The 12,042-nt window shown below is 45.6% G+C and overlaps 1 protein-coding gene across 6 annotated transcripts in view; it reads right to left on the reverse strand.

The window, feature by feature from the left end:
- Window positions 1–3,175: 3,175 nt before the first annotated feature.
- EVC2 (EvC ciliary complex subunit 2) overlaps window positions 3,176–12,042 on the reverse strand; it is a 146,350-nt gene continuing 137,483 nt past the window's right edge. For 4 of the 6 annotated variants that reach the window (XM_082389985.1, XM_082389981.1, XM_082389980.1 and 1 more), the window contains 3 exons: window positions 11,242–11,438; window positions 8,391–8,492; window positions 3,176–6,072 (listed from right to left, as the gene is read on the reverse strand). In XM_082389985.1, coding sequence (XP_082246111.1) covers window positions 5,802–6,072; window positions 8,391–8,492; window positions 11,242–11,438 — 570 coding nt within the window. In that variant the 3' untranslated portion in view covers window positions 3,176–5,801. Of the gene's footprint in view, window positions 6,073–8,390; window positions 8,493–11,241; window positions 11,482–11,501; window positions 11,590–12,042 lie in introns of those variants that run through there. The other 2 variants (XM_082389982.1, XM_082389983.1) reach the window with 2 other exon arrangements.

The raw sequence follows: 12,042 nt of genomic DNA on the forward strand, positions 1-12,042 counted from the left end.
AAGGGAGAGAAAAAGAGAATAAGCTCATTACATATTGGAAATGAAAGAGTGGTATTCACAACTATTCTCTTGGACATTAAAAGGAAAACAAAGGAATATTTTCCAAAACTTTATGCTTGCACATTTGATAACTTATATGAAATGGACCAATTTCTCAAGAGACACATGCTACCAAAACTCACACAAGAAGTAACAGACAATCTAAATAGGCTTATATCTTTTAAAGTAATTGAATCAATAATTAATACCCTTCCAAAACAGAAAGCACTAGGCCCAGATGGATTCACTGGTGAAACTATTCCATATGATAATTATTATTATTCAAGGAAGAAGTGATACCAATTCTCTACAATCTCTTCCAGATAGTAGAAGCAGAGGAAACACTTCCTAAATCATTCTATGGGACCAGCATTACCTTAATATCAGATAAAGATATTATAAGAAAGGAAAACAACAAACCAATATCTTTTGTAAGTGCAGATGCAAAAATCCTCAACAAAACATTAGCAAATCAAATCCAATAAGAGTGACATCTTTAAAGTAGTGAAAGAAAAAATTTAAACACTGGAAACCTAGAACTTTATACTCAGTAAAAATAGCTTTTGAATATTTGAAGGCAATAAAGAGACTTTTGACACAAAGTGTGAGAAAACTCATCACCAGAAAACTTGTACTAGAAGAAATATTATGGGACATTTTTTATGCAGAAGGAAAGTGATACAAGATGGAAATATGGATCTACATAAAAGAAAAATGAGCACCAGAAGTTGCAAATATTTGTAAAAACATATTTTTCTAATTTTAAATGTCTTTAAATATAACTGCATATAAAAAGTAAAATATCATCAACATACGTGGGAGTTTAACACAAATAGAAGCAAAAATGTGGTTAACAATAGCAGAAAGGATAGAGAAGGGAAACGGAAGTATATTGTTGCAAGATTCTTACACTATATGTGAAGGTACATAATACTATTTGAAGTCGGAATATAAGTAAAAAATGTACATTGTAAAACCTAGGACAGCCTCTAAACAAAAGAGATATGATAGGATTTCCCTGGTGGCGCAGTAGTTAAGAATCCACCTGCTAATGCAGCGGGCACGGGTTCAAGCCCTGGTCTGGGAAGATTCCACATGCCGCAGAGCAACTAAGCCTGTGCGCCACAACTACTGAAGCCCGTGTTCCTAGAGCCCCGTGCTCCACAACAAGAGAAGCCACCGTAATAAGAAGCCGCGCATCACAACGAAGAGTAGCCCCCGCTCACAGCAACTAGAGAAAGCCCGCGCACAGCAGTGAAGACCCAACCAGCCAAAAATAAATAAATAAAATTAAAAAAAGAAGTATGATAATAGTCCAACAGAGAAAATAAAACTGAATCATAAGAGATACTCAATATCAAAAAGGCAGGAATGGAGGAAAAAGAGAACAAATAACATATCAAAGAATGGAAAACGAAATAGCAATTTGGTAGATTAAAATGCAAACATAACAAATACAGCAAACATCAAAAAATACATTAAATATAATGGTCTAAACACCCCCGTTAAATAAAAGGCAGAGATCTTTAGCATCACCCCCACAGCCTGTAAGGAAACTCTGGGAGTCAGTAATGGTTCATCTCCTGGGGCTGGAGGAGGAATCCCCTTCCCCTGAACATGTTACCACATAAATGAAGTTGGGGTGCAGTAAAATTAAGGAGGAAGTACTCTCAGGTGGGTGAGAAATGGTGGTTCCCATATACATTAATGATGAGTAAGGTCATTTCATAGCAGGTTATCTGTCAAATAAGAATAATAACATCTCCTCTACCTGGTCTTCTTGAGGATTAGGAAAAATTTAGATAAATCTTCAAGTGATGTGCCTGATCCAAAGAAGGCAAACTCAAGAGTAATCGTGTTAGTGTTGTTGTTGGTGGTGGTGGAGTGGTTGCTGGTAATTTTGGCAAACAAAGGCCAGACAAGCAAGGACGCACACAAAGCAGGAGTAGAATTATCTCCTCACTCCCTACCTGTAGCTGTGTATTGGAGGACAGAAGCCAATAAAAAGCCCAAGTAACTGCTTCTACTCCTGGCCCATCCTCCATAAGACCTTTAGAGTCCCTTTCTAAAACAAATCGTATCATGTCACTCCTCTGTTTACAAACTTTCTAAGACAATAATAATAGCTAGCATTTATTGTGTGTTCCCTGTAGCAGACACATTACAGTATCACTTCATTAATCCTATAAAACAGGTGAGGGAAACAAAGGTTCACAGAAATTAGGTAGCTTCTCTAGGGCCACAGAGTAAATGGCAGATCCAGGAGGCAAACCCAGACACACCTTCTTCTTTGTGTCTCATTGCCAATCAATGGCTCCCTGGAAAGTAGAGGCTTCCCCTATAGACACAGGTAGGAAGGTTATTAGAGGACAATTCATGGAGGTCTTGTAGGCATTGACAAGTTTTTGGAGGTCTTTCAGCAAGGGAGTGACTCAGATATGGCTACCATAGAACAAACTGGCTTGAGCCAACCTGGAGAGAAGGGACGCTGCTGGCACCATCCAGGAGAGACGTGGCCTGGGAAGGAGTGGAGGGGAAGAAGAGGGCATAGATGTGAAGGTTAATGCAGTAGTCCAATCAGCAAGACGTAGTCACCATATTTGGGGGTTGAAAACAGGAAGATGTCTAGGATGACTTGTAGGTTTCTGACTTGGTACCATCTACTCAGAGAGGGGACATCCATAGTGGAACAGGTTTTATAGGAAGCTGATGGGTTCAGGGTTGGACAGGCATCTATGACAAATGTGTCTGGAGTCCAAGAGGAAGTCCAGTCTGGAGATAAAGATTTGGGGTCAAAAGCTTAAAGCTGTTCCCAAATATCCCCAGTCAGGTTGCATCTCACTCCCAAATTCCCACAGCATGGTTTTCATAACTCTATTTTATCCCTTGCGCTTAAAGATGATTTATTTTTGTGTCTGTCAACTTAACTAGACTGAACTCTTAGAAGACATAATCCATGGGACGCTGAGCCTCAGAGAGGTTTAGCAATTTTCTCAAATTCTCCCAACTTGTAAGTAATGGAGCCCAATCTTGAAATCAAGTCCTCTCAATTCAAGTTCCCTGGAGCGTCTCTCTTATGAATAGGCTTCCATGTATTGTGGCAGGTGCAGCCCTTCTAGAAGGGTCACTGTCTTCATGTAGGGTGAAAACAGGAATGAAGGGAACCACAAAGCTCAATTTTGTGAGTATGTAAAAACATAATAAATAAATAAGCTACATTTATTGCATATCAACATTTTATTGAACACCAACATTTTATATAATATCCAATATCTGCACTCTTTGTGACATCCCTACCCTAAGGTAGGTATTAGGACGCCTGTTTTACAGATGAGGAGACAGGTTCAGAGTGGTAAAGTGACTTGCTTAAAAGTTGTAGAGCCAGGATTTAAACCTGAGCTACCTGATTCCAGGAGCACAAGATTTCCCTATCACATCTTCCTGTTTCTCATGCAGTGAGTTTAGAGGAATTAAATCAATAGCTAGTCTTTGTCTATTAACATAAGGAGTTATTATTAGGTTCAAATGCTGTATTTTGAATAGCTTGAGCACCTCCTGTTGTTGCTAATAATCTATTCAATCACCCTTCAGCCCATAATTTTGAGCTATTTTTTCGAATCCTTATATGCAATCTACTTTCAACCATGCATAATTCTAGCAGAGTCCTAGAATCAGGAAATTATTAGAAAGGCAGATGGGTCACCTGCAAGGAATACAGAAGGACATAGATGTGGCAGGTGCACACCACCACCAAACACTTTACTGATCCAGTTTCATCTAATCCTCATAACAAGGGATTCTCATCATCCTTTTGTTGATGAAGAATATGAGGCTCTGAAAGGTAAGGTGACTTCCACAGGCCACACAGCTCACGAGCAACAGAGCAGCATCTGAACTTAAGTAAGCTTACACCAAAGACCATGCGTTTTCCACTCCACTATCCTGTGTAAAAATCACTGCTCTTTCTCTCCTCTCTCTTCTCACTTGAGCTTCTGATGGGAGAACTGACCCCATCCACTCTTCTCTCCTGCATTTGCACTGCTTACTTGTGCACACCTGTTAATGCAAAGATGTGGCCAACTGGCAGCCACTACGATGGTACACAGCTGCCCCCTGGAAGAAGTGCAACTCCAGGCAAAGATCCCTGATCACCATGCTGCACGCGTGCTGATGGGAAACTGCAAATAAGACTTGGCCTTCAGGTTGCCAAAGGCAATGCGATGTCTCATGGCAGGTAAGGGTTTGAAAGCTAGGAGACTTGGGTTCAAAGTGAGGATTCCTCCCTTACACGTGGTGTGATCACAGGCAAGTTACTTAAACCTTCTGAGTCTCAGCTTCCTTGGCTGCAAAATGGGAGTAGTGATCCCCATCTGCTGGGTATTGTCAAGGATTAAGAAGTGGGTTCAATAAAAAGGAATGAAGCTGGGTCATTTGTAGAGATGTGGATGGATCTAGAGACTGTCATACAGAGTGAAGTAAGTCAGAATGAGAAAAACAAATATCGTATATTAACACATATATGTGGAACCTAGGAAAATGGTACAGATGAATTGGTTTGCAGGGCAGAAATTGAGACACAGATGTAGAGAACAAACGTATGGACACCAAGGGGGGACAGTGGCAGCGGTGGTGGTGGTGTGATGAATTGGGAGATTGGGATTGACATATATACACTAATATGTATAAAATGGATAACTAATAAGAACCTGCCGTATATATAAAAAAAAAAGAAGTGGGTTCAAATAGCTGTAAGGGTCTAGGAGCAACTCTCATGTAGGAGATGCTTCATCAGAATCCCTTTTCTTCTCGCTGGTGACAGGATTCCCTGCCTAATCATTTCCCACGTTTAGGAAAGACCCACTATAATTGTATTCTTTGCCTGGTTCTCAGAAAAGCTCGTATAATGATCCAACCACACTGTGAGGATGGAGAGGGTCAGGGCACAGGAAAGCACTTTGTGCAACATGAGGACCTGTGTGCAGTCAGTTTGTTGGCAAACACCTGAGGGCAGGTATGTGTCCATTTACCAAGTCCAGGAGAAGGGACAAGGGTTTGGGGCCATAAGGAGTTCAGTGGAGTCCTGACTTTGTTACTTATTGGCTTTATGATCTTGCCTAAATCCCCTCACCTTCTTAAGCCTCTGAGTTTCCTGATTTGAGTTGGATATGGTATCGCCCAGTGGCTGGCACATCTTCTGGCCCCTGGAAAGATGGAGGGCAAATTTCCATTGAACATCACAACGTGGGGGCCAAAACCCAAGAAGGGATTAAAAATAAATGGTTCCTACAGAAAGCAAAGACAAGTTCCCTTGAGAAGAGCTTTAGGTAAAATGATTTTCAAAAGCTCCCTTGATAAAAATAGAATATGTAACAAACACACAATGTGAGAGAAGAGAGAGCCTTGCCTTCAACACACAGCCCACTCTTCAGCCAGGTGTTGCGGGGATGTGAATTAGGGGCCTGGGGCTCCTCCAGACCCTCAGCAAGGTGGGACTGAAAGCAACGAGGGTTCACGGGCTGGTCCCCTGTCTCTTCATGTCCCTTGCGATGCTGAAGGGAATGGGCCATCTGGGAATTCATGGGACCAGATTAAACTGAGCCCATGAAAGTCGTGGTGAGGGAGGGAGAGTGGATGGATGTGTCCTCTGCAAGTGCAATGAATACCTGCAAGTTGTACATTATAAACACACACACACACACACCCATGTGGGCAGGAGGAAACAAATCTTTCTGGCTTCAGACTCCTTGGAGCTTTCCTTTGGGCTAGTTCATGCCCAAGGCCCAAGTGGCCTTTTTGGCATTCAGAAAGTTCTTCTTCTTTTTCCTGGGAGGAAGGTGCAGTGAGATCTCCGGCTCCTTTGGATTTCTGAAGATGAAGAGCTTTTCGCCCGTGTTTAATAAATCAATGGTTTCTGCCCCTACAATGGGCACCGGGGCCAGTTCACCAATAGACTCCAATGACAGGTGTGGCCAACTTCCTTTTCCAGAGAATATCACCCTCTCTCTGAGAGGGGGACACGTCTTCTTTAATATGCTAAAGGAAGAACAGAAGATCAGATACGACATTTTTGGCAACTGACTCTCCCAAGTGTCCTGACAGAGTTCTCTAGGAAAACCCCCTTTTGTCCCTAGGGCCCCAATCAAGTGTCTTTTAAAGAAAGGTTTTTCCCTGTGGTTGCCAGGTTGCCCCTGAGATTAGCTGAAGCCTGTGGCAGTGGTGGTGCAGACAGCTCTCACCAACTCATGACTGTTCACTTTTGTGGAGTTTTGTGAGCCTGTTGTCATCATATTGTCAGCACGGAATCAGCCACAGTGGGAGTGTTTCACACCACGGAAACTAAGTGCTACACATCAGAGCTCCCATCTCCCCCCAGACAATTGTGAGACATTTCCTAGGACACCCCTGCCTGTGGGCCTCACACTAAAAGCAGGCTGATAAAACCTGATGATAAAGCAACAGTTAGAAGTTAGGTAAAATATGTTTGAAATAGAACAGAGCAACACGCTTTGGGAATATCCTGTAAAAGGATGGCTGGAACCTTGCCCATAAGCAGTCCAGCCCCTAAATCCTGGCTGCTCTTCATAATGGTTCTGACTCTTTCTGAGAGTGCTATACAACCTGAAAGCCACAGGGTCCTTTGTCCAAGCGGTGCAGGACGAGGCCATGTCACTGGGGGCCGACCTACTGGAGGCCGCTGGTAGGCTCGTGGGCCCTTCCTGAACAGGCGTGGCTAATGAGGCTCCGCCCCCCTCACCACGAACTCCTGCCCTGGCAGCTGCATGATCTGAGCAAGGACTCAACGCAACTCGGACTGATTCACAGTCTCTCCTCCTCCCACCATCGTGCACAGCACCTCAAGGCAAAAAGGCGAGTACGGCGATCCAAGACAGTGGCGCCAGGGTCCTCCTGATCTGTACTCGCCCACTTGTGTCAGTGCAGCCCAGGAAGGCATTCAGCAGCCCCACCCCATGCTAATCTAGAACAACTGACTTCCGTTCCTTAGTGGAGAGCTTTACATTTATACAGCTTGAATTTAACTTTCTTGGTTTGGGCTCAATATCCGGATCTAATTTCTCTGGGACTAGATTCTGATACCTGGCCCCTTATCAATGGCTCCCAGGTTTTTATTCAGGGACTATTTGGGAAGCTTGTCTCTGCGGCTTCACCGGAGCCCTGAGAAATTATGGAAGGGGCAGGACACTTCTCTTGGACATCCTCTGTTTCCAGAGCACACTTTGGTTATCACATTTTAACCTTGTATGTTAAATGGGCTAACGTAACTCTTGTGACTCATGTTACCCTTTTTCTGAATCTCTAGGGGGAGACACACGAGACCCTTGGTCTGTTGTTTGCAGCACCCTAAAACTGCTCTGTCTCTAACTTTCCTCTGCTCTCCAGGTGTGCCATCACCACAGCTGAAAGAGAAGGCACTCGAGAGAGTGAGAAGAGCGCTGGTCTGGAAGTTCAGGGAAATAAAGGGGTTGGTTACATGGCCCTAAATCCCACGGTCACTTTTAACAGCTGCAGGCATGGGGTCTCTTCCTCTGACCTCCCTGAGCTGGTGAAACGTGGCTGTGGGATTTCCCCCACTTTCCAGAAAGTGGGGAGGCTCAGGGCAGCAAGGCGGGAGAGGGCTTTGTAAACTATAAAGTCTGAACATCTGTAAGGAATTATTCTCCTTCTAATGAGATTCCATTTAAAAAGATCCATTAGATAAAATAAATACTGCAATTAAAATGCTAATAAATGACAGGAGAGCATTCTCCCACTGATAGCTGGCGGCTATCTTCAGCTCGTAAACTAAGCGCACTTTGCATTTTTTTTTTTAATTGAAGTATAGTTGATTTACAATATTGTGTTCGTTTCAGGTGTACAGCAAAGTGCACCTTTTCCATTATAGGTTATTCTTTTCCATTATAGATTATTACAAGATATTGAATATAGTTCCCTGTGCTATATATAAATCCTTGCTGCTTATCTATTTTATATCTAGTAGTTTGTATCTGTTAATCCCATACTCCTAATTTATCCCTCCCCACCCTGCCCCCGCTATCCCCTTTGGTAACCGTAAGTTTGTATTCTATGTCTGTGAGTCTCTTTCTGTTTTGTAAATAAGTTCATTTGTATTACTCTTAAAATTCCACATATAAGTGGTATCATATGATATCTGTCTTTCTCTGCTTACTTCACTTCAAACTAAGCCCACTTCGAATAAAGACTGCGGTCTTTAGGGAAGGAATGTTGGTATGTTTGCAGTGACCCTCCCTTTGTGGTCCCCTCCGCCTCCCCTTCCCAGCTCACAGGCGGTCTGGCTGCCCTCCTCAGCCCACCTGAGCAGATGCCCTCGTTACCTCTCCTTCGTCTTGTGAGCCCAGCGCATCTTTTCTAATCCTCTGCTTATCAGTTCTCCTCGAAGTTTGCTCTCAAAGGCTTGCCACCAGCCCTGATGTTTCCTGAAGGCAAGAAGGGAGCGTTCTTATATTTTTCAAAAAGAACACAATCTTCAAGTGATGCATACTCTTAAAAAGCACGATGGGGACCCCCTCCCTCAGTGTGACCTTTGGCTGACATGAGAAACCCTGGGAGTTTTCACGTTTGTTCTCTCACTCACTCCGCGAACACTGATCAAGCATCTTTTCTGGCCGAGTCAAGACACAGTCTCTGCCGCAAGGGGTCCCCGATCCAGGGGTCACAGACAGGTACCAGGTGACATCAGTCAGATAAAGGAAGGCTGCCGAGATGTGGGACACTTGAGCTGAATCTTGGTATCCCAGCAGAGGGAACGCATGGAGCATTCGAGAAGGAATGGGCTCTCTGCCTCGGCTTGTGTGCAGTCCATCTCCCCCACTGGAGTGGACACTCCATGCAGCAGGACTGTCCTTTACTCTCCCACGTACACCAGTGCCTAAGACAGTCGACATACTAGGATCTCAGTAAGTGTTCATGAATATATGAATAAGAAGGTTGAGAAGGCACAGTGGAGGCTTGGAAGGTGGGTGAGGCAGGGAGTCCTCATGCCACGTGAAGGAGTGTGATTCTCGACCAAAGAAGGGACAGTGTATAAGGAATAGGGGGTGGGGAGATGTTCGCAGGCTTGGGCTCAAGTCAAGTCAATAAAGGTCAGTGTAGGAGAGAGTCCTGTCTATGCCTGCCTCTGGCCAAGTTCATACTCTGCCTCAGCTGGTTCACACTGCCCAGCTGGTGGGGTGAAGGATCCTTGCCCATGCTGGGCCAGGCTCTCTGTCCCAGGAGTCTAGCTCTTGGGCAGAGAAGGCTGGTCCTCTGAAGGGAGCACCCAGAGAGGATGGTCTTCGTGCTCTCCGGGTCCTGCCCGTCCAGGGACCTGGCGTACAGCTCGTCCTGGATCCTGACAGTCCCCCACACACCCTTTCTTGCTTAGATTCATCAGTCAGTTTCTGCTGCTTGAAACCCAAGACTCTGAACTGATGGTGTGCCCGGGCACCAGTCGCTTGGGACACAGGAGTAGTGATTGCCCTGCCCTCAGAGGCTATGGTGAGTGGCTTTTGACTCCAGACGTCATCCAGTCTACTTGGCCATGAGGTCGGGCTACAGAAGGGCATGCCCACGCTCCACACTCCTGGTGACAAGCCACCTGGGCGCTCCTGCTTTGTCCCACATCCACCTGCCCATGCCGGCTCACCAGCCTCCCAAACTAAACTGGCCGAAGGGGAGCCCGTAAACAAGGTCCTCGTGGGCAGCCCTCAGGCAGAGGTGACATCGCTGTGACCCTGCACATTCCTGCTCCAGCGTCACCCCCTACATCTGCCATCTTCATGCTCTTGCCTGACTGTGCACTGAGAGAAACCAGGCTGAGACATGCAACTCTCTGACCACACCCAGCCCTCTGACCACGCCCACACCAGCCCTGACCCCACCCACACCCCAGCTCCTGTGACCACACTCACATCCAGCCCCTCGTGGTGGGCCCCACCAACTCTAGGAAGGCTCGTCCCAGGCCCTGTGGACTCCCACCCGTGCTCAACAGCTGTTGTTCCCACGCTCCTATCCTTCCTCTCACCCTAACCCTACTCTTAGCCCTCCGCTGAGTCAGGGACCCCCTTTACGAGTCAGAAAAAATAATGTACATACCCACCTTTCCACACAATCATGCCATTTTGGCAGACTCATGGGCTCCGAGACATCCATCCCCAGCCTCCTGTGGGTCCTGGTTGAGGACCTCGGCTTCACTGCCTGGCCTTCAACACTTTCAGGTCTGGTCGTGGCTTTCCTTGTAGCCTCACCCCCAACAAATTCTGCTCTCAAGTGGCACCACTGGCTGCCCCAAACCCACCTTATCCACAACTGATCAAACGCACACCTGAAATTTGACCCTAAAAAAGTAGCTCTGCAGCATTATTCATAACTGAGGAAAAATGAACGCAAACTAAATGTCCAGTAAGAGGGTAACAGTTACATACACACTACGCTACACATCTCAGTGGAATAATAGGCAGCTGTTAAAAATAATATCTATGGAGATGTTTCAATAACTGGGAAAAGTATGAATTTTAATTTGTTAATAAAAACAGCAGAAATAGAGTCAAAATAGTGTGATAATTAGAAAGACGTCTGCACGTGGACAGGAGTCGAAAGGTAATAAGCAAACTTGCCTCTGATATAAGGTTCTGAAAAGCAGGACACAAGGTTGTATATACTGGGATTCCTACACACACACACACACACACACACACACACACACACACACACACACACAATGCACACACTCATAAAACCCAGCAGAGGAAACACGTTCTGGAGGAAGAATGGTAGCAAGACGCTAACAGCCATTTTCTCCAGCTGACAGAACCATGGATATTTTTTTTCTTCTTTTTCCTTTATGTATTTATTTCCTTTATGTATGTATTGTATTTATTTATTTCCTTTATTATTTATTCCTTGGGCTGTAAATATGCATATATGGCATATTTACAGCCCAAGGCAACTTATTCTCTTAAGATCCTACTGGGGAAATGAATTGGTGATGAAAAGACAAGCTGTGGACAAAATACTTGGGTCTGCCATGACTTACACAGAGGATGCATGGCGACTCTCCTGGATGCTGTCTGCTTCTTGAGCAAAGAAATTCCCCTGGGAAGGCGGGTGTGCTTGTGCCCCGTGGTCCCGCTCCCCTCTCCCACCCGTTCTCTCTACAGGGACCTCGTTTTCCCACCCTGTACTCACCCCCTCCTGCCCAGGTCGGCCTGCGCCCCGCCGCCGTCACTCTCCGCTGTGTGGTCCTGATGCCTCTGGCCCACGGGATCCAGCACGGAGAGCAGCTCGGGCTGCAAGGCTGCAGGCACAGCCACGCTCAGGAGCCAACGCAGCGTGGCCCCCGGCAGCATCGTCAGCTTCGACAGGTAGGACGCCAGTCTCAGCTCCTAGAGGAGTGAACGCAGGGACTCGGAGCCTCATGGCTCTAACCTTGATGAACAGCAAGTTTTAATGGATCACAGTCTTAGGACTTTTTGTCCCAGGGAGATAAATATTTTAGTACCTCAGTCTTGAAAACATGTTCCCAAATTCACAGAGCTGTCAAGAAAAATCTATTTGGTCAGCAGCCTTGGCTCCCCATGACATTCCCCAAGCCTTCATCCATCCCTTCCAACTACTCTCCACTCACTCATCACAGCTACAGCCCGGGCCCATTAGTAATTTCTCCTCCTACTCATGTTCGGTGAGGCGATAGGGCTCAGAGGGAACAGCACAGACTGGAAACAACTGAAATGTGCCTAAATCAGTGGATGGTTAAAGAAACTGTGCTATGGCCATGCCACGGAATACCAGTCTGCAGTGAAAGGAAAGAATTGGATGGATCCCCAGGGCGTTTCGCTGCGTAAAAAGAGCCAGGCCCCGCTGTACTTCCACGTGAATAACATTCCAGAGGTGACAAAATTTAGAGATGGGGAACAGAGCATTAGTGGCCGGGGTTAGGGGTGTGGGGGGGAAGTGGATATAACTATAAAAGCGTAGCACAAACAGATC

The sequence above is a fragment of the Balaenoptera borealis genome (genome assembly GCF_965194805.1).
Source record: "Balaenoptera borealis genome assembly, chromosome: 4".
Lineage (NCBI taxonomy): Eukaryota > Metazoa > Chordata > Mammalia > Artiodactyla > Balaenopteridae > Balaenoptera > Balaenoptera borealis.